Source organism: Pristiophorus japonicus, chromosome 11, assembly GCF_044704955.1.
Source record: "Pristiophorus japonicus isolate sPriJap1 chromosome 11, sPriJap1.hap1, whole genome shotgun sequence".
In the NCBI taxonomy this organism is placed as follows: Eukaryota; Metazoa; Chordata; class Chondrichthyes; family Pristiophoridae; genus Pristiophorus; species Pristiophorus japonicus.
Genome location: NC_091987.1, coordinates 180,693,409 through 180,721,366, shown reverse-complemented (window position 1 = coordinate 180,721,366; position 27,958 = coordinate 180,693,409). Strand labels below are relative to the sequence as shown.

The 27,958-nt window shown below is 49.4% G+C and overlaps 1 protein-coding gene across 10 annotated transcripts in view; it reads right to left on the bottom strand.

Moving 5' to 3' along the window:
• The window catches only part of pknox2 (pbx/knotted 1 homeobox 2), a 479,643-nt gene that overhangs the window by 39,504 nt on the left and 412,181 nt on the right, over positions 1-27,958 (bottom strand). For all 10 annotated transcript variants that reach the window (XM_070894335.1, XM_070894337.1, XM_070894339.1 and 7 more), the window contains one exon: positions 8,823-8,945. In XM_070894335.1, coding sequence (XP_070750436.1) covers positions 8,823-8,945 — 123 coding nt within the window. The remainder of the gene's footprint in view (positions 1-8,822; positions 8,946-27,958) is intronic.

The window sequence follows — 27,958 nt, the reverse complement described above, 5'->3', positions numbered from 1 at the left end:
TTAGGATTTTTACAGGAACTTCAAATTTACAGAGGGTGGAAGAAGGGACGCCAGCCAGGAGAGCATTGGAATAGTCAAGTCTTGAGGTAACAAAGGCATGGTTGGGGGTTTCAGCAGCAGATGAGCTGAGGCAGGGGCGCTGTTAGGGAGGGGGAAGTAGGCGGTCTAGATGATGGAGTGGATATGTAGTCGGAAGCTCATCTCGGGGTCAAATACAGCACCAAGGTTGTGAACGGTCTGGTTTAGCCTCAGATAGTTGTCAGGGAGAGGGATGGAGTCAGTGGCGAGAGAATGGAGTTTTTGGCGGGGACAATGGCTTTGGTCTTGCCGATATTTAGCTGGACTAAATTTCTGCTCGTCCAGTACTGGATGTCGGACAAGCAGTGTAACAAATCATAGATAGTGGAGGAGTTGAGAGAGGTGGTGGTGAGGTAGAGCTGGGTGTCGTCAGCATACATTTGGAACCTGACGTTGTGTTTAGGGATGACATGGCTGAGGGGCAGCAAGTCGATGAGAAATAGGAGGGGGCCAAGGGTAGGTCCTTAGGGGACTCCAGAAGTAATGGTGCTGGAGCCAGAAGAGAAGCCACTGCACGCTACGACTGGATAGATAAGAATGGAACCAGACGAGGGCAGTCCCACCCAGCTGGGTGACGGAGGACGCTGTTGTGTTTAACCGTGTCAAAGGTTGCAGACGTCGCGAAGGATGAGGAGGGATAGTTTATCACAGTCACAGTCACACAGGATGTCTTTTGTGACTTAGGTAAGAGCTGTTTCAGCACTATGGCAGGAGCGGAAACCTGATTGGGTGGCATTAAAACATGGAGTTGCGGGGAAGATGGACACGAATTTGGGAGGCGACAACATGTTCAAGGACTTTGGAGAGGAAAGGGAGGTTGGGGATAAAAAGTGGTCATTTGCAAGGACATAGGGGTCATAGGTGGGTCTTTTGAGGAGAGGGATGATGACAGCATGTTTGAAGGGGAGGGAGACAGTACCTGAGGAGAGAGACCCGCTAACAATATTGGCTAACATGAGGGCCAGGAAGGGAAGTTGAGTGGTCAGCAGTTTGGTAGGAATAGGGTAAGGAGCACGAGGTAGGTCTCATGAACAAGATGAGCTCAGAGAGGGTATACGAGGAGTCAGGAGAGAAACTAGAGAAATATGTGAGTTCAGAGCAAGGGAAGGGGAAACGTAAGGGAAGTTGGCCCTGTGAGCTAGACCAACCAATTTTGCCCATGAACTATGGCACATCAACTAATTGCATTAAAGCAAGACAGGATTGTGGAACTGATGTCATAAATATAAACAAGGGAAGCACAAATTTAGATCAAATACCAGTAGGAATTTCTTCACACAAAGGGCAATAAGTATTTGGAATAATCTGCCGGGCAAGGTGAAAGAGGTACAGAATTTAAGGGCTTTCAAATTGGATGCTAGGAAGAGAGCAGAACAGTAATAGAAAGATGAGCACACATTGATGGGCTGAGTGGTCTTTTCATCCTGGACTTTTTTAATACTCCAATGTCAGGGAGGAATGCAGTGACTTTGTAAACTCTGCAAGTATTGGAGGAATTATTACCTGAAAAAGTTTCCAGAGGATAAGCCAGGAGCAAATACAGTCACGGATGAAGTTATTCATGAGCGAAAATGACTTTTGCTGTAGACGGATTTGCTGTTTATTTTCCCTGTGGCTTCATGAACTGGAATCACACCAGCTGGTGATTTTACTGCAGCTGTGCAGAGTGGATTAAAGCAGCAGCTCACGGTATCAGAGTAAAGCACGTAGTGCGTGAGTTAATGGAAAAGAACTTGGAACTCTCCACTCGAGAGCCATACCTAACCCAACTGGAGAATTCCAATGTGCTAAACCACATCCGTTGGATAGAATTCCTGAGATATGCACAATGTTTCAACATATAATCCTGATCCAGAAATAAAATGCTTCCCTACTGTCTATATTTAACAGCTAGCGTGCTGAATATCCGTGGCATTGAATGATTAAGGAGCAACACTAGGGTAAATTGATCCAACAGGAAATCATACTCAAAGCAAACACAGGCCAGAGCTAGGCTACAGCACTGTAGTGTCGCACCTCTGACCTGCACTCCCTTCGAGTGCATGACTCAATTTACCTTGTAATTCAAAGCAGAACAACAAAAGGAATCAATAATGCGAATATGAGGTTGAAATTCGTTAAGGATAAACAGGAAAGTTCCTGTTTCTCTCTGTAATTCACACGATCGCAGGAAGATTATGGATGAGGTCGGCTGTTTGGCCCATTTTAGTCTATTCAGACAGACAGATCCTGCAGTCCCCCCCAAGTGCACCTCCAATCAGTAGCTTGCTAATAAAACTGCAAGGATGCATAAACAGAAACATACATGTTCTGAGAATGCGATCTTGTTCGTGCGAAATCAACAGACATAGGAGAAGAAATTCCTGTGTGCGTCGTGTATAGTGAGATTATAACCATGTTTATAAAGGAGGTTTATAAAGATGCATTTAAAAAGGAGGTTTAAATTATCTGCATATAATGGAGAGAGAATCTTACCAACTCTCCCTTTAAGGTGGGTGCTACATTTCAGGACACAAAATGACTAAATCAGGAACTGTTGCAGCACAGAAACAGGCCATTCAGCCCATTGAGTCTGCACTAGCTTTTCTGCACGTCAGCCACCTAGCCTAATCTCTCCTTCAGGTTCCCCAGACCCCTTTTAATATGCCTCCTTTTCGAGCGACAATCTGATTCCAGTTTGAAAGAATTTCTGCAGAGATCCTGCTGTCGGCTTTTCAATGCAAAAAACACGCATGTGCGGTATTTTGAATGGTCCACGCAGTCCCTTAAAGGGGCCGTGTGGCGCCCCCAAAAATGACAAGGAACATTGAGAATCTTACTTGATGGTGAACTTAGAAATCTACAAGTAAATTAACGTGTAACTTCTTTCTGCTCAGTCGTTAACTTATGAAATATAGTACCACCGAGTGCAGTGATTACTGAATCGATCACAGCATTCAAGAAGGAAATGCACTGAATACTCATTGCGCAGGGAGTGAAGGGATAAAGGTTTGGTTGCAGGAACAAAATGGAAATTCTCTGCACAAAGGATGGTTAGAAGGTGGAATTCCCTTCTGTTGTTAAAGCAGAAGCCATAAATTCTTTCAAACTGGAATCAGATTGTCGCTCGAAAAGGAGGCATATTAAAAGGGGTATGGGGAACCTGAGAGATTAGGCTGACGTGCAGAAAAGCTAGTGCAGATTCAATGGGCTGAATGGCCTGTTTCTGTGCTGTAACAGTTCCTGATTTAGTCATTTTGTGTCCTGAAATAGAACCTCGAGATGGAAAACAGCCAAAGCAGTTGAATAGCCTTTTCTCAGTGTTACATTGTAAGACATTCAATGCAATGGTAATTTTCAACTGGAGTAATAGTATATCAGGGGCTATGTTTTCCGCTCTTTGGGGACAAAGGGGAAAGTGCTGTTGTTGTGCCCACATAATTCACAATGGAGGGATGTACCATTTTGAAATGTGCATTTGCCAGGAATGAAATTTCGTTAGTGTGAACGAAAAACTAGCTGCCAGTTACGATACATCTGCAATGCTGATTCCTCAAAATATATGCTAATCATCACAGAATGAAGCAGAACAATGACTGCACAAACCTCAAAAAAGACCAGCTATCCATTAGACAGAGGCACCTATGGGGTTTAGCTCTGTGGCTCTATTTAGAGAGTGTTGCGATAGGTTAGCAGAAATGTCTTTATGCAGAGAGTTTAAGAGTATGGTCTGTTTTGCCACAGGGTGTATTAAAATCCAAGACTGTTGCATCTTTTAAGAGAAAAGTTAAAGCAGAGGCAGATATAGGGCCATGGGGAGAGCACTGGGCAGTGGGATTCATTTTGACTTGCTCTAGCAAAGAGCCAACACAAAGATGGTGAGCCAAATGGCCCCATTGAGTGCTGCAAACCTCTACGGCAATTAATAGAATGTTACAGCATAGAAAACAGGCAACTTTACCCAACAATTCTGCACATGAACCACCTAGTGTAATTCCACTCTCCTGTTCACTCCCCATACGCTTTCAATATTTCTCTTTATCAATCAAATGTTTCATTCAATTTTAAAGGATCCTTGGACTCTGCAGAAGATTCCACACGTTTTCCACCCTCTGTGTAAAGATTATTTCCTAACCATCCCTTTAATTTTTGTGTGATTATCTTAAATTGCCATTAAAATTCCAAATGAAAGCCGCAGATGTCACTCACTGATATTCAATACTATCACACCTGTGTTAAAAGCTCACAGTGTGACATTAGTGAGGAATACATTTGTATAAAAGTACTTCATCCATTGTTTAAATTAATGCAGTGACTAGCTCATTTTAAACAGGTTAATGACTTCATCAAAAATAGTGGATAGGGAAATTTCATACAACACGCTAATACTTAAGGAAGTGGCCATAGAAATAGTGGATGCATTGGTGATCATTTTCCAACAGTCTATCGACTCTGGATCAGTTCCTATGGACTGGGGTGAAGCTAATGTAACACCACTTTTTAAAAAGGGAGGGAGAGAGAAAACGGGTAATTATAGACCAGTTAGTCTGACATCAGTAGTGGGGAAAATGTTGGAATCAATTATTAAAGATGAAATAGCAGCGCATTTGGAAAGCAGTGACAGTATCGGTCCAAGTCAGCATGGATTTATGAAAGGGAAATCATGCTAGACAAATCTTCTGAAATTTTTTGAGGAAGTAACTAGCAGAGTGGACAAGGGAGCACCAGTGGATGTGGTGTATTTGGACTTGCAAAAGGCTTTTGACAAGGTCCTACACAAGAGATTGGTGTGCAAAATCAAAGCACATGGTATTGGGGGTAATGTACTGATGTGGATAGTGAACTGGTTGTCAGACAGGAAGCAGAGAGTTGGGATAAACGGGTCCTTTTCAGAATGGCAGGCAGTGACTAGTGGAGTGCTGCAGGGCTCAGTGCTGGGAACCCAGCTCTTTACAATATACATTAATTTATTTGAAGGAATTGACTGTACTATCTCCAAGTTTGCAGATGACACTAAACTGGGTGGTGGTGTAAGCTGTGGGATGCTAAGAGGCCGCAGGGTGACTTGGACAGGTTAGGTGAGTGGGCAAATGCATGGCAGATGCAGTATAATATGGATAAATGTGAGGTTATCCACTTTGGGGGCAGAAACACGAAGGCAGAATATTATCTGAATGGCGGCAGATTAGGAAATGGGGAGGTGCAACGACACCTGGGTGTCATGGTTCATCAGTCATTGAAAGTTGGCATGGAGGTACAGCAGGCGGTGAAGAAGGCAAATGGTATGTTGGTCTTCATAGCTAGGGGATTTGAGTATAGGAGCAGGGAGGTCTTACTGCAGTTGTACAGGGCCTTGGTGAGGCCTCACCTGGAATATTGTGTTCAGTTTTGGTCTCCTAATCTGAGGAAGAACATTCTTGCTATTGAAGGAGTGCAGCGAAGGTTCACCAGACTGATTCCCGGGATGGCGGGACTGACATATGAGGAGAGACTGGATCAACTGGGCCTTTATACACTGGAGTTTAGAAGGATGAGAGGGGATCTCATAGAAACATATAAGATTCTGACGGGACTGGACAGGTTAAATGTGGGAAGAATGTTCCTGATGTTGGGGAAGTCCAGAACCAGGAAAATAGTCTTAGGATAAGGAGTAGGCCATTTAAGACTGAGATGAGGAGAAACTTCTTCACTCAGAGTTGTTAACCTGTGGAATTCCCTACCGCAGAGAGTTGTTGATGCCAGTTCATTGGATATATTTAAGAGGCAGTCAGATATGGCCCTTACGGCTAAAGGGATCAAGGGATATGGAGAGAAAGCAGGAAAGGGGGACTGAGGGAATGATCAGCCATGATCTTATTGAATGGTGGTGCAGGCTCGAAGGGCCGAATGGTCTACTCCTGCACCTATTTTCTATGTTTCTATGTTTACAGTGCTTATGAATAACACGAGAACGATCTCAACCAACTTAAAGCTGTGTGTAATACCTTTTATATTGTATGCACAGTCACTGTACTTCCTGAATGATTTTTGGCACAATTATACTTTTGTTTTTGTAGGGGGCTAAATGAAGGTTTGCATTTGCAGAGCTATAGTTGAAGGCAATATTCCCCCCTTTATTTTGTTGTTTTTAAACAATCACTATATTTTCTAAGATTGTCACTTTAAATCAAAATAAATATATTTGCCTTCTTCCACCGCCTCCAGTGTGATTGTCAATGTCTGATTCACCCATGGCAGAAAACTCCTCTGTACTATTTACATCTGTGCTGATAATAATAAATCTCTTTTGTTGAACTCACTAACACCAGGACTGACCTAGAGTACAGTACAGTTGGACCTCTCTGGTCTGGCACCCTTGGGACCTGACCGGCGCCGGACCAAAGAATTCCCGAACCAGGGGAAGTCAACTGGTGACAACGCTGCTGTCAACGACCCAGACGTGTTCTGCGCATGCGCGGGGAGAGAAGCGACGCGGCGGAGTGGGGACAGAAGCGTCAGGGTGGTGAAAGAGAGAGCTGAGCCGCAAGACGCTGAGCCCTGAGCCTCCGACCGCGCACTGAGTCTCCCACTGACCCGAGCCGTGGTGGTGGTAGTAGCAGCAGGCGGGCGGGCGGAGAGTGGCGGCAGGGGGAAAGGGAAAGAGAGAGAGAGAGAGAGAGAGAGAGAGCGCGCGCCTGGTGCCAGGCCTAGCTTCTGCGGCTCAGTCAGCAGCCTGCCCTTCCGTTTCCTTTCCCGGCCCACTTAGCTCAATTAACAACGCGGGACGCCACCCACGCCAGGACTGATGCCGGACCAGAGATGTTTCCAGACTAAAGAGTCCCGGACTGGAGAGGTACAACCTGTATTCATTTCTCAATTTGACGTGGAACAATTTCATTATTAACGACCTTTAATGAGCTCAAAATTTACTATTGATTCAGTTTCCATTCATGCTCATGATTCATTTTTGTAACGAGTAGACATGGACAAATAGTCTGCCAACACTTCCTACCAACTTACCACTGGCCCGTACGCACGCTTTGCTAAACTTGGTGAATGGAGAATTCGGGGACTGTAAATTTTATGGGCTGGATTTTGGGTTGTCTTACGCCTCAGTTAGCGCCAGAGTGGACGTTAATGGGAGCGTAAGAGGTTACCGATCAGAAGTGCAGCATTTAGCGCCCCGACCGGAAACTTATTAGAGGCTCACCAGGGGCGCAAATCAGATGCGCCTGGTTGCTGAAGATCTCTCCGATCATGATGTCAATCCTGGTGCAACGTACATGCTTGCACCTCGGTCAGAAAATTAGGTGCGGTCGCTTCATTGAGCGGCTGCCAAGAACAACATCTGGGAAAACAGTCGGTACAAGCTTGCAGAGTCGTTAACTGGTGGCTACTTAAATGGATGAGGAAGCGCTTCCGTCGGAGGTCACAGTTAGTGCAACGTTTACATACGTGCGTGATCCTCCAAGTTTGCAGCGGCAGTCAGAAAGAGGTCAGCTTGAGATAAAGTGATTTTGAAAATTTTAGTGGGTGCATTATGGTGCCTTTAATATTCGGCTTTTCCCGGGATCTGAATCGGGGTTCGGCACATGCATAATGACACGTTTAAATTTAGCGCCGACATTTTCGTTACCACCACCCCAGCTCTGGTGTGCAACGGCTGATTTAGCGCCCCTGTCAGCTCTTCGACCGATTCTGACAAATTTCTGGGTGGAGGGCGCAAACTTTTTCACGGCGCTAAAATTACTGCTCCGCCTGGGTTACCGCCGCAAATGAGACACGACGAATTTCTCCCCTAAAGTGTTTGAGTGAAGAGATTTACATTGTACTTACACGGAATTGCGTAACAATTATAGGAAGGACGTGAATGCACTAGAGAGGGTGCAGAGGACATTTACTAGGATATTGCCTGGAATGGAGAATCTTAGTTATGGGGACAGATTGGGTTTGTTCTCATTGGAACAGAGGAGGTTGAGGGGAGAACTCATTGAGGTGTACAAAATATTGAGGGGTCTGGACTGAGTCGATAGTAAGGGTCTATTTCCATTGGTGAAGGGGTCTATTAGGAGTGGGCATAGTTTTAAGGTGGTTGGTGGAAGGTTTAGAGGGGATTTGAGGAGGGCTTCTTTACGCAGAGGATTGTGGGGATCTGGAACTTACTGCCTGGAAGAGCGGTGGATGCAGAAACCCTCACCACTTTTAAGAGATGGTTGGATGGGCACTTAGGTTATGGACCCAGAGCTGGTAATTGGGATTAGACTGGATGACCTTGTGTTGGACGGCGCAGATATAATGGTAAGTACTGCAGGGAATCGAATACAGCCATGGTGATCTCCTGGATGGGTCGGAGAGGAATTTTCCCAGATTTTTTCTCCCTAAATTGGCCTGGGTTTTTAATCTGGTTTTTGCCTCTCCCAGGAGATCACATGGCTCCGGTTGGGGTGGAGTGTAGAATGTTTCAGTATAAGGGGTGTCGCAGTTGTATGAGGTGGACTGGTCGGGCTGGGTGTTCTTTGCCTTTCCATCATTGTTCATAGGTTTATATGTAACCTTCAGGGCTGCTGACCAAGGGTTGTGTGGTTCTTTGTCGGCCGGCATGGACACGATGGGCCGAAATGGCCTCCTTCTGTTTCTAAATAGACAGGTTACCAAACACAATGCAGTTATGCACTAATTGCATATATAATGACATTGTTCAATTTCTGTCAATGATTTCAACACTTTAGCCCTCCCCATTCCTTCCCACCCAAAAAGAAAAATTAAAGGTAACTTTGCTCACTCACCACAAGATGCTGGAAAAGCCAGGAGCGCATGATGTTAGTGGCGTGTTTGGGCAGGACTCCACGCTTACTCTTTGATTTCTTGTCCTCTCCATCCTGTAGAAGAGAGGTCAGCTCCAGATTCACCTGTTTTTAGAGAGAGAGAATGCAAAGGAACAAAGGTGCTTACAAGATTAGACAGGTTCTGATGAGGAAAGTCCTCTTTCTCCCCCCACCACCATTTGATCTCATCCTTCCAGCATACCAACTGTCCATCTCCTGTTACAGTTTGAACATCCACTTGGGGGAACCACTTTCCATTTTGGGCATCATGCATCAGCATCAGGCACTTACATGTCATTTTTCACCTGAGTAAATGGAGAGTTAAGCTCCAGTCCCTGACCTCTCTAACTGAAGTTAACAGCCTCACTGCCAAACTAGTGGTGGTTATGCACAATTAACCCAGGCTCAGTATGAAATGAATTGGGTCTCAAATCCGGCTCAGCCCGATGGGATGTATCTCCATTTGCTGGCTGTAGAACAGGTTGCCAACCCTCCAGGAATGGAACATTAATCTCCAGGACATTGTTTCGAGCAACACCCAGGGGAAAAATCAGAGGGATATTAAAAGTATTCTTTGAACATTTATTAGTTGTCAAAATATTGGCGATGGGGTAAAATGGCTGTATGACTGCCAGTCAAGCACCATCCAATCGGGTAATTAAGAGCCTGTCGGTGTGGGTTGGTGGTGCGCTGCAAGGATGTGCGAGTCGGGCGAACAATGGTGGGACCAACAATGGTAGGAGCGTCGAGGCGGATCGGGTGGAGGCAGGAGGTCATGTGATGAAATATCCAGGAATACGCCTAACCAGAGTTAGCAACTGTAGGTGTACATGTCCTACGTGAAATGAGATGGGGCAGACTCATGCAGTTCCTAGGTGTTCCTCCGAGATTAATGTTGAGGCAGAGTAAAGCGAGTTAGATGGTGCATTTAACTGTATTATCCCTGACCTGTGAGTGCCCGATACTGACACTGGAAGCCTTAAATGGGAAAGCATTCAGTTTCCTTCAGCTAACATTCCATACACAGCGGGTATAAAATTCACAAAAAAAATAAGCCAACTGTAATATTTGAGTGTACTGAATATCAGTCGCAATGAAACACAGCCCTAGACAATCATGCAGATCAGAGTATCACACATGCACTCATAAAAATTAGATCAAATCTTAATCTCACCCAGAGATGGCACAGTAACAAACACTAACGGCTAAATTAAAAGCATCATTTCTAATCGAGTACATGTGGGGAATTTTAATCTTTTCAGACACCACGACTCCGACGTCCTGAAGAAAAAAAGGTTGTTGGAAGCAGCACAAGCATGACGGTTGCTATGGGGACAAGGAAACACGGGCCTAGTGGCTGCATCACCAGAGAAAATTCTTTGTGCGCTACTTAATTTTGTCTGGACAGGAATGTCACACTGCTGTTATAGGCTGAATGCAACAGATCCAGCTTGTTCAACTGTCAAGTAATAAACTGCGATATAAAACTTGATTATCACTCCAGATTCAACTCTGCTCATGAAAAGCAGTGAAAATAGTGAAGATGGCTCTGCTGCTTGAAGATAGTGAACAGCTGAGCCATAAGGAGCAGCAGTGGTGCCCGCCCTCCTACATGGCTCAGAGACATGGACTATGTACAGCAGGCACCTCAAAGCACTGGAGAAGTACCACCAACGCTGCCTCCGCAAAATCCTGCAAATTCATTAGTAGGATAGGCGCATCAACATCAGCATTCTCTCTCAGGCCAACATCCCCAGCATCGAGGCATTGACCATGCTCGATCAGTTTCGATGGATGGGCCACATTGTCCACATGCCCGATACTAGATTCCCGAAACAAGAGCTCTACATCATGGCAGGCGAGCCCCAGGAGGGCACGGAAAATGCTTCAAGGACACCCTCACAGCCTACTTGAAAAAATGTAACAACCCACCAACTCTTGGGAATCCGGGACTGCTCAAAGTGGAGGAGAAGCATCCGAGAAGGCACCGAACACGTCGAGTCTCTTCGCCAGGAGCACGCAAAAGCCAAGTACAAACAGCGGAAGGAGCATACGATAAATCAAGCCACCCCACCTCCACCTGTCCCTCCAACTACCATCTGCCCCCACCTGTGACAGAGACTGTAGATCCCGCATTGATCTCAGTCACCTTAGAACTTGTTTTAGTGTGGAAGCAAGTCATCCTCGACTCTGGGGGGCTGCCTAAGAAGAAGCAGCAGCATCTGAGAAGGCGCCGAATACTTAAGAGTCTTCTGCCGGTGCACCCTCTGAAGACCGAGCGCGGCCCGGCAGCACTTAAAGGGGGGGCCCATTGCCGCGGCCGCAATGCAAACATTTTTGCCGATCGGCTGGCAAAATACTGACCCCAGGTTTGGTCTGGCACCCCCTCTTGGCCCAGTGGCCGAAACTCTCCCTGGTGGCCCAGTGGCCAAAGTTAAAAAGCGATCGAATCGCTCCCCTTTAACGGAGGGGAGGGAGGTGGTGGTGCACTCGCGCTGTGACCTCACCACATTGATTGACAGCGGTGGACGGGCCAACAGAACCATTTTCAGCCAGTCAGCCTGGCTTTGAGTCTAAGGTCCGCCCCATTTTCTGCAGGACTTTGAAAAAAATTACAAGTCCTGAAAATGGATCTCCTCAGTGTACCACGAGTTCCAGCTTTCTGGTGCACCTGAATTTTGACCCCTTGTATCTGCCTATTGCAGGGAGCAACAGACTGGAACTTGTCTCACAATCCAGCTTCGCTCACATGATTCCTTGGTCTCTTCCCCAAATATTCCCCGCCTCTCCTGAAGGCCTTAATTCACTCGGGGTACAATTCAGTGAGTTTCCGCCACCCTCTAGTAGTCCAACTTAGATTATTTAACTCAGCGATTGAACCTGGGCCCAGTCAGGACAGCAGTGGCAGTTCTACATCTGGTCTGCATGATTCATACTTCACAAAGAAAGAAAGACTTACATTTATATGACACATTTCACGATCACCAGATGTCTCAAAGCGCTTTACAGCCAATGAATTACTTTTGAAGTGTAGTCACTATTGTAATATGAGAAACGCGGCAGCCAACTTGCGCACAGCAAGCTCCCACAAACAGCAGTGTGATAATGACCAGATAAACAGTTTTAGTGATATTGATTGAGGGATAAATATTGGCCAGGGCACGGGGATAACTCCCCTGCTCTTCTTCGAAATAGTGACATGGGATCTTTTACATCCATCTGAAAGAGGCCTCGGTGTAACGTCTCATCTGAAGACAGCACCTCCGACAGTGAAGGGCTCCCTCAGCACTGCACTGGAGTGTCAGCTTTGATGTATGTGCTCAAATCCCTGGAGTGGGACTTGAACCCACAACCTTCTGGCTCAGAGGCGAGAGTGCTACCCACTGAGCCACAACTGACATTTATCAACTGAGACAATTTGAGTCACATGATCTCCATGCCTCAACACGTCGCTGCCCTGTCAGACACTGAACCAAACTTATGTACATCTTGTTCTGTGTGCAATCTGTTTCACTCAAGTCACACGTATAAATGTATAACTGTACTGTGATACAAGTTGAACCTCTCTTATCCGGAATTCCCTTATCCGGCACCACCCCTCATCTGGCACCATTCCCGGGTGGCGCATGCGCAGACAGTTCTCGGGGCCTGCCTGAGCCGCTGACCTCCCCGTCGCGCCCCCCCACCACCCCCGACAACTCGGGCGAATTCTTCCCCTCCCCCCCACCTCCCCGACCTCCTCCCAGCCCCCGCCCCCATCCCCCTTGGGCCAATGACCTCCCCTCATCCAGAAAAATCCCTCATTTGGCACCGCCCAGGTCTCGAGGGTGCCGGATAAGGGAGTTTCAACCTGTATAACAAAGGCTCGTATCAGCTCAGCTCTTTTAGCTGTATTGTCACTCCTGAATCAGTGGTACATAGCTTAAAAACCCCACTGCAGCACATGATTTAGGATGTCATAAGAACATAAGAAATAGGAGCAGGCCCCTCGAGCCTGCTCCGCCATTCAATACAATCATGGCTCATCTGATCATGGACTCAGCTCCACTTCCCTGCCCACTCTCCATAACTGTCTATTTCTGTCTTAAATTTATTCAATGCCCCAGCTTCCACAGCTCTCAGAGGCAGCGAATTCCACAGATTTACAACCCTCAGAGAAGAAATTTCTCCTCATCTCAGTTTTAAATAGGCGGCCCCTTATTCGAAGATCATGCCCTCTAGTTCTAGTCTCCCCCATCAGTGGAAACATCCTCTCTGCATTCACCTTGTCAAGCCCCCCCATAATCTTATATGTTTCGATAAGACCACCTCTCATTCTTCTGAATTCCAATGAGTCAGGGCAGTGCTGATGGGTGCTGCATTGTGGAAGTGCCACGTTGTAGACGAGATGCTAAAACCAAAGCCTCGTCTTTGCTTTCAGATGGCTGAAAAATATCACAAAGCATTATTCAAAGAGCAGAGAGTTTGCCCAGTGTTGCGGCCAACATTCTTCCCTCAACCATTACGTACAAAAACAGATTAACTGGTCCCTCATTTAATTTAATACATAACAATAGTGACCACACTTTAAAAAGTAATTCATTGGCTGCAAAGTGCTATGGGATATCCTGAGGATGTGGTAAGGTGCTGTGGAAATGCCAATATAAATGCTAAAATAAAATAAACACACAACCAGTTCCCAGAACCTAATCAAAAGCCGACAGGCACTCCCAGTATTTCACCCTGGCAGCAATTTTATGAGAGTTGTGTGGTGAGAATGGTGATGCACATTGTGGCCCAACCTCAGACTGACTGAAATGTCCGAGGCTGAGTGTTATAGGTAACCATGCAAGGGACACTGCCTGAAGCATTTCAAACTGGATTTATAAATCAACCTACAAGGAGCCATATGATAAGCTGTATATGTACACACATAATGTAGTCTATTCATTTTAATTCAAAATTGATCAATTTGAACCATTTCATAATTGTAACTTTAGAGCAAAATGACTGACATAAGCAGACTTTGAGACACTGAAATTACCCTCTGCCCCATTTGGGGCGGATAATTAGAATGATGTGGTGAATCACCGCCCCAATCGGTGGGGTGGGGAAGAGAGGGAAATTGCCCTAGTTTCTTCACAAAAATCATTGGGGCGGTGTTTGGGGCAGCAGAGGGGCGGAAACAAGTCGGGAGCGGGGCAGAAGGCGGACGGTGTCATCAGCGCCACGCTGAGCACGTCAGTGCAGCACTGATGCTTAGCAACAACCCTCCCCTTCACATAAAGGTGAGGGACGCTGCGAGGCCTATTTGGCGCCCACTTGGGAGGGATTCGGCTGGGCCAGCGGCCCGGCACCCAAGAAAGTTGCTGGGCTGCCTGTTGCCGGCCCGGCCCAACCCATCGCCGTCACTGTCAGGCCGACTGCAGATTCAGCCGACAATTGAAATAAAATGGCAGCCGCGGCGGTGCGCCCTCCCCTTTAAGGGCAGACGTGCCGTCCAGCCACTGGCAGCTTCCTGCCGCGTGAAGCTGTCGGAGGCCTGACAAGCAGGGCAATGAAGGCAATGTCATTTCTGGGCAGGGACCAGGCGGGGCGTGCACTAATGACGTCACTACCGCCATTCGCACAGGAGTGGGCAGCAACCTTCTCCGCCTCAAAAATCAAGAGGGCAATGTCCCGATCGCCAGAGAGTCTGCCCCGACTGGGCAGAAACTGTTCTTTAAAAAAAGGGTCAATTTCGGCTTCGATGTGTATGTAATATTGGAGTAACTCTTGACAATGAACTGGAAGCTGCGCAAATTTAAAAAAGGCTGCGTCTATTTGTACTAATTGAAATGCAGCTGTTTCTCTGATTGGTTCTCCATTTGCACATGACCTATTGCTGATTGGTCACCTTGGAGGATAAGCCACACCCTGAAGTTCCTCTGGAATGTGTAACTGGAACCGCCCAGCCCAAGTTCTGTGACTTTCCAATTTGTAATTCGATCCATTTTGATTTCAGAAGCCACAGAGGATAGATCTCCCCAAAAGACACCAAGTTCCAGACAAAGTCCATTACCCCAGCGTAAGTGCATCCCTCTGCCAGCTGAAAACCCTTACCCCAGCACGTGTGCAGCCTCCCACAGCCAAAGTCCATTACCCCAATGTAAGTGCATCCCTCCCCAGCCGAAGTCCCTTAACCAAACGCAAGTCCTTACTGCCCCTAACCCCGCCCCCCCATTGTGTACGGATTGTTAACAGGTTTATTGGGTATGAAGTGAATAGTAACAGTGTCGTGACTTCTGGATTTCATCCACTCAAACGATGTCCCCTGTAACACACGCACTGAGCTTGCAAGCACCAGGGGGTTGGAAGAACGTGATCCATCTTCTGAGTTCCCCCTCTACCCTCTGATCACCCCCACCTGTGTCTCACTCCCCCGCACCCCAAGCTCTCACTTTCACCGCGCCCCCCAGGCTCACTCTCTCTTCCCCCAAGCTCCTTCTCTCTCTCCCCCAAGCTCTCACTCCCCCCACTCCCCAAGCTCTCTCTCTCTCCCCCCAGGCTCTCTCCCTCTCCCCCCCCCCCCGCCCTCGTTCTCCACGCCCTCTCTTCCCCCCCACTGCCCCAAGCAGTTCCCGGGGCCCGGAGCTGCGGGAGGCTCAGTGGATGCATTCGGCTGCTGCTGGATGGATCGGAGGCAACGTGATGTTGGACACATGCACAAAAAAGGGTTCGTGAGAATTGCGATGGGGGTGTGGGGGTGGGATGTGGAGGGCCCGGTGTCGGTGATATTTGTCCTAACTCCCGCGTTTGCGCATGCGTCGGGAGACTTAGTACAAATATTTATCCGTTAAAAAAATAAAGTTCACAATGGCTCGTGTAGCTCTACAGTTGAGAGCTCCCAACCACCCTCGCTCGGCAGAAAAACATTTTTAAGCACTCATTAATTAGCATCATCTCTCTCCTGCACTAATCTGTACTTTCCTGGCCCTTAAACTTCTGGAACACATTTCCTCCCTCAATCTTCCTTTCCTCCGACAATCTACAGGTGTTTAAAAGCCAAGTTTGCTGTTCCCTCATTATTATCTAGTTTTCGTGCTCCTTCTCAACCTCTGGTGTCACGGTCCTTTGCTCTTCACCCGGCATAAGAACATGAGAATTAGGAGCAGGAGTAGGCCATTTGGCCCCTCGAGCCTGCTCCGCCATTCACTAAGATCATGGCTGGTCTTCTACCTCAACTCTACTTTCCTACACTATCTCCATATCCCTTGATTCCCTTAATATCCAAAAATCTATCAATCTCGGTCTTGAATATAACTCAACGACTGAGCCTCCACAGCCCTTTGGGATAGAGAATTCTAGCGATTCACCACCCTCTGAGTGAAGAAGTTTCTCCTCATCTCAGTCTTAAATGGCTTAGACTGTCTTATTCTGAGACTGTGAGCCCGCTGGGAAAAATCATCCCTGCATCTACCCTGTCAAGCCCTGTAAGAATTTTGTATGTTTCAATGAGATCACCTCTCATTTTTCTAAACCCTAGAGAATATAGACCTAGTCTACTCAATCTCTCCTCATTCGACAACCCCCCACCATCCCAGGAACCAGTCTGGTGAACTATTGTTGCACTCCCTCTATGTCAAATATATCCTTCCTTAAGTAAGGAGACCAAAACTGTACACAATACTCCAGGTGTGGTCTCACCAGGGCCCTATATAATTGCAATAAGATGGCTTTACTCTTATACTCAAATCCTCTTGTAATATAGGCCAACATACCACTTTCTTATAAAAAGAACATAAGAATATAAGAAATCGGAGCAGGAGCAGGCATACGGCTCCTCGAGTCTGCTCTGCCATTTAATACAATCATGGCTGATCCGATCATGGACTCAGGTCCACTTCCCTGCCCGCTCCCCAAAACCCATTATTCCCTTATCGGTTAAGAAACTGTCTATCTCTGTCTTACATTTATTCAATGTCCCGGCTTCCACAGCTCTCTGAGGCAGCGAATTCCACAGATTTACAACCCTGGAAGAGAAGAAATTCCTCCTCATTTCAGTATTAAATGGGTGGCCCCTTATTTTTAGATTATGCCCCCTAGTTCTAGTCTTCCCCATCAGTGGAAACATCCTCTCTGCAACCACCTTGTCGAGTCTCCTCATAATCTTATACGTTTCGATAAAATCACCTCTCATTCTTCTGAACTCCAATGAGTAGAGGCCCAACCTGCTCAACCTTTCCTCATAAGTCAACCACCCCATCTCCGGAATTAACCTCATGAACCTTCTCTGAACTGCCTCCAAAGCAAGTATATCCTTTAAGTATGGAAACCAAAACTGCACGCAGTATTCCAGGTGTGGCCTCACCAATACCCTGTATAACTGTAGCAAGACTTCCCTGCTTTTATATTCATCCCCTTTGCAATAAAGGCTAAGATTCCATTGGCCTTCCTGATTACTTGCTGTACCTGCACATACTAACCTTTTGTGTTTCATGCATCAGGACCCCCAGGTCCCGCAGTACTGCAGCACTGTACAATTTTTCTCCATTTAAATAATAACTTGCTCTTCGATTTTTTTTCTGCCAAAGTGCATGACCTCACACTTTCCAACATTATACTCCATCTGCCAAATTTTTGCCCACTCACTTAGCCTGTGTCCTTCTCATACATTGCTTTTCCTCCTATCTTTGTATCGTCAGCAAACTCGGCTATGTTACACTCAGTCCCTTCTTCCAAGTTAATATAGAGATTGTAAATAGTTGGGGTCCCAGCACTGATCCCTGCGGCACCCCACTAGTTACTGGTTGCCAACCAGAGAATGAACCATTTATCCCAACTTTCTGTTTTCTGTTAGTTAGCCAATCCTCTATCCATGCTAATATATTACCCCCAACCCAGTGAACTTTTATCTTGTGCAGTAACCTTTCATATGGCACCTTGTCAAATGCCTTCTGGAAGTCCATATACACCACATCCACTGGTTCCCCTTTATCGACCCTGTTTGTTACATCCTCAAAGAATTCCAGCAAATTTTTCAAACATGACTTCCTCTTTATAAATCCATGCTGACTCTACCTGACTGAATTATGCTTTTCCAAATGACCTGCTACTGCTTCTTTAATAATGGACTCCAACATTTTCCCAACCACCGATGTTAGGCTAACTGGTCTATAGTTTCCTGCTTGCTGTACCTGCATGTTAACTTTCAGTGATTCGTGTACAAGGACATCCAGGTCCCTCTGAACACCGACATTTCCCAATCTCTCACCATTTAAAAAATACTCTGCTTTTCCATTTTTCCTACCAAAGTGGATAACTTCACATTTCTCCACATTATATTCCATTTGCCATGTTCTTGCCCACTCACTTAGCCTGTCTATATCCCATTGAAGCCTCTTTGCATCCTCCTCACAACTTACATTCCCACCTAGCTTTGTATCATCAGCAAACTTGGATATATCACAATAGGTCCCCTCATCCAAATCATTGATATAGATTGTGACTAGCTGGGGCCCAAGCACCGATCCTTGTGGCACCCCACCAGTTACAGCCCGCCAACCCGAAAATGACCCGTTTATTCCTACTCTCTGTTTTCTGTCTATTAACCAATCCTCAATCCATGCTAGAATATTACCCCCAATCCTGAGCCCTAATTTTGTTTAATAACCTCTTGTGTGGCACCTTATCAAATGCTTTCTGAAAATCCAAATATACCACATCCACTTGTTTCCCCTATCTATTCTGCTAGTTACAACCTGAAAAAACTCTTAACAGATTTGTCAAACTAGATTTCCTTTTCATAAATCAATGCTGACTCTGCCCAATCCTATTATTACTTTTAAGTGCCCTGTTACCATGTCCTTAATGATAGATTCTAGCATTTTCCTTACAACTGATGTCAGGCTAACTGGTCTGTAGTTCCCCATTTTCTCACTCCCTCCTTTCTTAAATAGCGGGTTACATTAGCTACCTTCCAATCTGCTGGAACCGTTCTAGAATCTGAGAAATTTTCGAAGAGTCAGTTATCAATTTAAAAACAATGAACCTATTTTATCACTTGTCAGAGCTGTGAAGAGGGGAGCTGTTTGGAGAAATGTTTGATTAGAAACACTGAGGCAGATCACAATCCCGTTTCAAACAAGTGGCTCATACCTAAATAAATGTTATAATTTACACGATTAACAAATTATACAATATATGAACAAGATCTTTTTTAAGAGCTTCTTTATTCCTCATTTTGGGAAGTCCGGCAACAAACAAAAATAACCCAAAAAAGAACTGTGCACGCGCAACTACTTCCGGTGCGTTGGCAGCAGTCGCTAATATATTATAAGGCTTGCACTTCCTGTCAGTGTCACACTTGCATCCTGTAACAATTTTTTTTTGCCACTTTGTTGTTAACAGTTTTATTGTTATAGATCAGTGTATCCTCCAACTCACCTTGAGCAATGCCAGAGGAAATCTGCATTTATTTATTTAATGGTTGTATGTATATATTATGATTAAACAGTACGGAACCAATACTTATCTTCATTTCCAATAGCTGCAGCTATTTAGTGAGGATAAATATCCAGCCATAGAATTCCATAGAATGTACAGCACAGAAACAGGCCATTTGGCCCAACTGGTCTATGCCGGTGTTTATGCTACACACGAGCCTCCTCCCACCCCTCTTCATCTAATCCTATCACTGTATCCTTCTATTCTTTCTCCCTCACGTGTTTATCTAGCTTTCCCTTAAATGGATCTATACTATTCACCTCAACTACTCCACGAGCATTGAGTTCCACATTCTAACCAGTCTCGGGGTAAAGAAGTTTCTCCTGAATTCGCTATTGGATTTATTTGTGACTATCTTATATTTATGGCCCCTAGTGCTGGTCGCCTCCACAAGTGGAAACATCTTCTCTACGTCTACCCCATCAAACCCTTTCATAATCTTGAAGACCACTATCAGGTCAGCCCTCAGCCTTCGCTTTTCTCCAGCCCATTCAATCTTTCCTGGTATGTACAACCTCTCGGTTCTGGTACCATTCTTGGTTTGCTTTTATTTTTAAATAGCCTTTTTAACCTGTATCGCTACTTTTAGTGATTTATGTATCTATAACCCGAGATCCCTTTGCTCCTCTAACCCATTTAAACAGATTTTCCAAGGAGTATGTGGCCTCCTTATTCTTCCTACCAAAATGCAGCATATCACACTTGAAAGTCATTTGCCAATTATGCACCCATTCTGCAAGTTTATTAATGTCTTCTTGTATTTTGTCGCAGTAATCCTTAGTATTAACTATACCCCCAATTTGGTGCCATGCTGTTCTGTATGTTCACTTGATGGGAAATAAAGTAGGTTAACAAATGATAATAATAGGTGGAAACCTTCTGCTAACACCACACACACATCACAAAGCCTGTGCTTCACACAAATCTGAAAATAAGATTCACAGCAGGATGACAGAATAATTTTTTTTAAACTGGTGTATATAGGGTTTATAGACAAAATAAGTGCAAGGTAATAAATCTGAGAGTGCGTGGAAGAGAGGGGAGAACGTGCGCAGGGTGGGAGGGAGGGAAAGAGGAGAGCGCGCATGTGGAGAGTGAGAGAGAGAGAGAGGGGGGCAAGAAGGGCGGGAAGAGAGGGGGAAGAAAGAGTGGGAAAAGGGGGGGAAAGAGACAGAAATGGGAAGAGAGGGTGGAGAAGAGAGGGGGGGACAGAGAGAGAGAGAGAGAGAGAGAGAGAGAGAGAGAGAGAGAGAGAGGGAGGGGGGGACAGAGAGAGGGGGTGGGCAGAGAGAGAGGGGGGGTCAGAGAGAGAGGGGGGACAGAGAGAGAGGGGGGGACAGAGAGAGAGGGAGGGACAGAGAGAGAGGGGGGGACAGAGAGAGAGGGGGGGGACAGAGAGAGAGGGGGGGGACAGAGAGAGAGAGGGGGACAGAGAGAGAGGGGGGGCAGAGAGAGAGGGGGGGCAGAGAGAGAGGGTGGGGACAGAGAGAGAGGGGGGACAGAGAGAGAGGGGGGACAGAGAGAGAGGGGGACAGAAAGAGAGAGGGGGGACAGAAAGAGAGGGGGGACAGAGAGAGAGGGGGGGGGACAGAGAGAGAGGGAGAAAGAGGGGGGACAGAGAGAGGGGGGGGGGACAGAGAGAGAGAGAGAGAGAGGAGAGGAGAGAGAGAGAGAGAGAGAGAGAGAGAGAGAGAGAGAGAGAGGGAGGGGGGGACAGAGAGAGGGGGTCAGAGGGGGAGAGGGGGACAGAGAGGGAGGGGGGACAGAGAGAGAGGGTCAGAGAGAGAGAGGGGACAGAGAGAGAGAGGGGGACAGAGAGAGAGAACGGGTCAGAGAGAGGGGGAGGGACAGAGAGAGAGAGGGGGGACAGAGAGAGGGAGGGGGACAGAGAGAGGGAGGGGGACAGAGAGAGGGGGGGGGCAGAGAGAGAGAGAGAGAGAGAGAGAGAGAGAGGGGAGGGTACAGAGAGAGAGAGGGGGTCAGAGAGAGGGGGACAGAGAGAGGTGGACAGAGAGAGAGGGGGACTGAGAGAGGGGGGGACGGAGAGGGGGGGACAGAGAGAGGAGGGGGGGACAGAGAGAGAGGGGGGGACAGAGAGAGGGGGGGGGACAGAGAGAGAGAGAGAGAGAGAGAGGGGGAGGGGGGGGACAGAGAGAGGGGGGTAGAGAGAGAGAGAGAGGGGGTCAGAGAGAGGGGGACAGAGAGAGAGAGGGGGACAGAGAGAGAGAGGGGGACAGAGAGAGAGAGAGGGTCAGAGAGAGAGAGGGGTCAGAGAGAGAGGGGGGGGACAGAGAGAGGTAGGGGGTCAGAGAGGGATAGGGGCTCAGAGAGAGAGTGGGACAGAGAGAGAGAGGGGGACAGAGAGAGAGAGGGGGACGACAGAGAGAGAGGGGGACAGAGAGAGAGAGAGGGGGACAGAGAGAGAGAAGGGGACAGAGAGAGATAGGGGGTCAGAGAGAGAGGGGGGGGGACAGAGAGAGGTAGGGGGTCAGAGAGGGATAGGGGCTCAGAGAGGGAGTGGGACAGAGAGAGAGAGGGGGACAGAGAGAGAGAGGGGGACGACAGAAAGAGAGAGAGAGAGGGGGAGGGGGGACAGAGAGAGGGGGGGTCAGAGAGAGGGGGACAGAGAGAGAGAGAGGGGGTCAGAGAGAGAGAAGGGGTCAGAGAGAGGGGGGGGGGAGGCCAGAGAGGAGAGGGGGGGACAGAGAGAGGGGGGGAGAGAGAGAGGGGGGGACAGAGAGGGGGGGGGGGACAGAGAGGGGGGGGACGGGACAGAGAGGGGGGGACAGAGAGAGAGAGAGAGAGAGAGGGAGGGGGGGACAGAGAGGGAGGGGGGGACAGAGAGAGAGAGGGGGACAGAGAGAGAGAACGGGTCAGAGAGAGGGGGGGAGGACAGAGAGAGAGAGGGGGGGGACAGAGAGAGGGGGGGGCGGAGAGAGAGAGAGAGAGAGAGAGGGGAGGGTACAGAGAGAGAGAGGGGGACAGAGAGAGGGGGACAGAGAGAGAGGGGGACTGAGAGAGGGGGGGACGGAGAGGGGGGGACAGAGAGAGAGAGAGAGAGAGAGAGAGAGAGGGAGGGGGGACAGAGAGAGAGAGAGAGAGGGAGGGGGGGACAGAGAGAGAGAGGGGGACAGAGAGAGAGAGGGGGTCAGAGAGAGAGAGGGGGTCAGAGAGAGAGAGGGGGACAGAGAGAGAGAGGGGGACAGAGAGAGAGAGGGGGACAGAGAGAGAGAGGGGGACAGAGAGAGAGAGGGGGAGGACAGAGAGAGGGAGGGATAGAGAGAGAGGGGGGAGGAGAGAGAGAGGGGGACAGAGAGAGAGGGGGGGACAGAGAGAGAGGGGGGACAGAGAGAGAGGGGGGACAGAGAGAGAGGGAGGACAGAGAGAGAGGGACAGAGAGAGGGGGGTAACAGAGAGAGGGGGGGAGGACAGAGAGAGAGGGGGGGACAGAGAGAGGGAGGGATAGAGAGAGAGGGGGGAGAGAGAGAGAGGGACAGAGAGAGAGGAGGGGACGAGAGCGAGCGAGGGGGACGAGAGCGAGGGGGACGAGAGCGAGCGAGCAAGCGAGCGAGGGAGACGAGAGCGAGCGAGGGGGACGAGAGCGAGCGAGGGGGACGAGAGCGAGCGAGGGAGACGAGAGCGAGCGAGGGAGACGAGAGCGAGCGAGGGAGACGAGAGCGAGCGAGGGGGACGAGAGCGAGCGAGGGGGACGAGAGCGAGCGAGGGGGACGAGAGCGAGCGAGGGAGACGAGAGCGAGCGAGGGGGACGAGAGCGAGCGAGGGCGACGAGAGCGAGCGAGGGGGACGAGAGCGAGCGAGGGGGACGAGAGCGAGCGAGGGCGACGAGAGCGAGCGAGGGGGACGAGAGCGAGCGAGGGGGACGAGAGCGAGCGAGGGGGACGAGAGCGAGCGAGGGGGACGAGAGCGAGCGAGCGAGGGGGACGTGAGCGAGCGAGGGGGACGAGAGCGAGCGAGCGAGCGAGGGAGACGAGAGCGAGCGAGGGGGACGTGAGCGAGCGAGCGAGCGAGGGGGACGTGAGCGAGCGAGGGGGACGAGAGCGAGCGAGGGGGACGTGAGCGAGCGAGGGTGACGAGAGCGAGCGAGCGAGCGAGGGAGACGAGAGCGAGTGAGGGGGACGAGAGCGAGCGAGGGGGACGAGAGCGAGCGAGCGAGCGAGGGAGACGAGAGCGAGCGAGGGGGATGTGAGCGAGCGAGGGTGACGAGAGCGAGCGAGGGGGACGAGAGCGAGCGAGGGTGACGAGAGCGAGCGAGCGAGCGAGGGAGACGAGAGCGAGCGAGGGGGACGAGAGCGAGCGAGCGAGCGAGGGAGACGAGAGCGAGCGAGGGGGACGAGAGCGAGCGAGGGGGACGAGAGCGAGCGAGGGGGACGAGAGCGAGCGAGGGGGACGAGAGCGAGCGAGCGAGGGGGACGAGAGCGAGCGAGCGAGGGGGACGAGAGCGAGCGAGCGAGGGGGACGAGAGCGAGCGAGCGAGGGGGACGAGAGCGAGCGAGCGAGGGGGACGAGAGCGAGCGAGGGGGACGAGAGCGAGCGAGGGGGACGAGAGCGAGCGAGGGGGACGAGAGCGAGCGAGGGGGACGAGAGCGAGCGAGCGAGGGGGACGTGAGCGAGCGAGGGTGACGAGAGCGAGCGAGAGAGAGTGGGGAGGACGAGAGAGAGAAGGGAGGATGAGAGAGAGTGGGGGGAACGAACGAGAGAGAGGGGGGGAATGAGAGAGAGGGGGTGGAACGAGAGGGTGTGAAACGAGAGGGGGGAAACGAGAGAGAGGGGGGGAATGAGAGAGAGAGGGGGGGAATGAGAGAGGGAGGGGGTAGAGAGAGAGAGGATGAAACGAGAGGAGGGGGGAAACGAGAGGAGGGGGTAAACGAGAGGGGGGGAACGAGAGAGGGCGGGGATGAGGGGGGGAACAAGAGAGAGGGGGGGTGCGATAGTGGGGGAGGGGGGGCGCAAGAGTGGGGGGGGCGAGAGGGGGGGGCAAGAGAGAGGAGGGCGGCGATAGGGGGGTGCGAGAGAGAGGGGGGGGTACAAGAGACAGAGGGGGGCGAGAGAAAGTGGGGGCGAGAGAGGAGGGGCGAGAGAGAGGAGGGCGAGGGAGGGGGGGGCGAGAGAGGGGTGGGGGTCGAGAGAGAGGGGGGGCGAGAGAGAGAGGGGGGGCGAGAGAGGGAGGGGGGGCGAGAGAGGGAGGGGGGCGAGACAGAGGGGGAGCGAGAGAGAGGGGGGGTGCGAGAGAGGGGGGGCGAGAGAGGGCGGGCGAGAGAGGGCGGGCGAGAGAGGGCGGGCGAGAGAGGTGGGGCGAGAGAGAGAGGGGAAACGAGAGAGGGAGGGGAAACGAGAGAGGGAGGGGAAACGAGAGAGGGAGGGGGTAGAGAGAGAGAGGAGGAAACGAGAGGAGGGGGGAAAACGAGAGGGGGGGAACGAGAGAGGACGGGGACGAGGGGGGGAAAGAGAAGGGGGGCGCAAGAGTGGGGGGGCGAGAGGGGGAGGGCGACGAGAGAGGGGGAGAGAGGGGGGGGCGAAAGAGAGAGGGGGCAAGAGAGAGAGGGGGCAAGAGAGAGGGGGGGCAAGAGAGAGGGGGCGAGAGAGAGGGGGCGAGAGAGAGGGGGGCGATTGAGAGGGACGAGAGGGGGGGAACGAGAGAGGGCGGGGACGAGGGGGGGAACGAGAGGGGGGCGCAAGAGGCACAAGAGTGGGGGGGACGAGAGAGGGGGGGGGCGAGAGAGAGAGAGGGGGCGAGAGAGAGGGGGGGCGAGAGAGAGGGAGGGCGAGAGAGAGGGGGGCGAGAGAGAGGGGGGGCGCGAGAGAGAGGGGGGACACGAGAGAGAGGGGGGACACGAGAGAGAGGGGGGGCGCGAGAGAGGGGGATGAGAGAGGGGGGGCGAGAGAGGGGGGGGCGAGAGGGGGGGGGGCGAGAGAGAGGGGGCGGCGAGAGAGAGGGGCGAGAGGGGGCGGGGGGCGCGAGAGAGAGATGTGGCGAGAGAGAGGAGGGGGGCGAGACGAGAGAGAGCGAGGGGGATGAGGAAGCGAGGGGGGACAAGAGAGAGAGGGGAACGAGAGGAGAGAGGGTGTCGAGAGGAGTGAGGGGAACGAGAGGAGTGAGGGGGACGAGAGAGGGGGAAAGAGTGAGGGGGAGGGGGACGAGAGAGGGGGAAAGAGTGAGGGGGAAAGAGTGAGGGGGAAAGAGTGAGGGGGAAGAGACAGAGACAGACAGACACAAGGCAAACATGTTGGCACTCAGAGGGGATTAAAGGATTAGTTGGAAGACGAGGATTTGTGTGGTAGGTGAAGGTAATGGCAGGGCAGCTGCTCAGTTTAAAAGTGTGAGTTCATTTTATTTTCATAATAACTGCAATCAGCCCAGGGCCTTAATTTTATGAAGAAAAGGCGATAATGAGCTTAATCATCACATGGAGGAGGTGCAAGTAGAAATAAGATCATAGAAAAAAGTTAGTGGTTTGGTATTTTCAAATATGAAAATAATACAGAACTGTGCGACAAGTAAAACTCGGATTAAACCAGAACCACTTAACTTATCGCAGTGGTCTCATGGGTAAATATCCAGCGTGCTACAACCATTTGCACTTGACAAACGTCGCAAAGATAAAAAAGATGAATACGGCCATTTGATCCATTGAAACCTATGCATCCCCAACACACTAGTTCATTGAAAGATTCCAGAGTGTTTTCCTCCACTACCCTACCCAGAAGACCATTCCCAGCATTAATCACCCTTTGTTCTTCCTGATGTCAATCCTGAACTTGCCAGTTATCAGCTTGTACCTACATCCCTTGCCTTGCAGTCTTAATTCGAGATAAGTGATAGAACCTGGAGGCGAGTGTGCCCAGCCCTTGGGACGGGCACTGTAGCCTTGCTAGGACTTCTCACACCGATGTTTGGAAATCTTGGCAGCCAGAGTAAAAAGAAAAACTAGCATTTATATAACGACTTTCACATCCTCAGGAAGTCCTAACACACTTCACAGCCAACGAAGCTATTCTTTAGGCAAACAATTTGCATGCAAGGCCCTACAAACAGCAGCTGAACAGCTGAGTAGCTCATCTGTTTTTGATGGTATTGGTTGAGAGAAGAATGTTGGCCAGGACACCAGAGCTCTCTGATTTTTTTTTGACTAGGGCCACAGGATATTTTACAGCCACCTGAAAAGGGACTGGCTGACTTTCTTTGGAGAGCTGTTCATAACTCAGGAATGACAGACTGCAGGACTTGCACCGTTTTACATTTATAGGTGAGTTACACATCTTTATCATAAATAAGCAATCACCATAGCGATCTGCGCCACACTTTAATCCTCCTCCACTGGCAGTGTACGGAAGGCCCCGATGTGTTAAATTACCAAAGTAGTACAGGAATGTCATTAAAAGGGCTTTGTCGGGGGCTTGGCTGCTGGGCTTCAGATCCCTGACTGCTTGCTCTCCAGACACACTTGGCTCCAAAAGCCTGAACTCTGCTTTTAACTCATGCTTTGTATCACACCGATGTAATCAAAATTCACAGGATCTGGCAGAGGAGAAATCACAGAAGCAAAAGAAGGATGTGTAACTGCTCATAGATGAAAGAGGGTGTTTTCGACAAACACTAGATGGTGAAATGCCTTTTCGCGCAGTGTGTGTTAATTGGGAATTATTTTTTAAATTTTAAATGCACTCAAAGGAAATGTGGTTTCTGGAAGCTCAGATACATTAAAACTAGCACAGAGCTCAGTCCAAGAGATAACTTCACGAGCGAAATAGCTGGCTGACTGGCACAGACAGCATACTAACCCAATTGAGTTGTGCAACGTGCATTGTCTGGGTGACGTGGAAGAAGAACGCAAATGGTGCCAGCTCAAATTTGGTAATTACAAACTACTGCCGATAGCTTATTGCACAAGGTGTTCTGTACAGAGCACAGGAGCAATCCAGTAATACGCAGGGGGTAAAGCAGCAATGTAAAGCCATCACCGTGACTTCAGGACTAAAGTCCCAAAGCACTTTACAACCAATTAAGTGCTTTTGAAGTATAGTCACTGTTGTAATGTAGGAAACGCGGCAGCCAATTTGCACAGCAAGCTCCCACAAACAGCAATTAAATAAATGACCCAATCATCCGTTTTGTTTGAAGTGTTGGTTGAGAGTTAAATGTTGGCCAGGACATTGGGTGAACTCCTCTGCTCTTCTTCGAATAGTGCTCTGGAATCATTTACATGCCCGAGAGGGCAGACGGGCCTTCAGTTTAACTTCTCATCCGAAAGACGGTGCAGCGTTACCTCAGAACTGAAAATAGAACATGTCAACCACACCAGTCCAAAGGGACCCGTCATATCGGAATCTTTGTACACTGGAATCTCAACCATTCCACAACCAATCTCTACATGAGTCAACAATCCGAGAATCCGTGTCACACCTGCTGCTTATAACTTTACAGGCTGACGCAGCCTCCCCTACAAAGTGCAAGTGAGTTAAATTGACTATTGCCCAAATAGCTGCAGAGCTTGAGATTTTCAGATATGGTACGTGACAATCGGAAACCATCTGCGTGCCCAGGATGGCTGTGTTAGTAAATCCACTGAGCCAAACAGGTCAGGAAGGTCAAATGTTTGATCCATGGCCTGTGC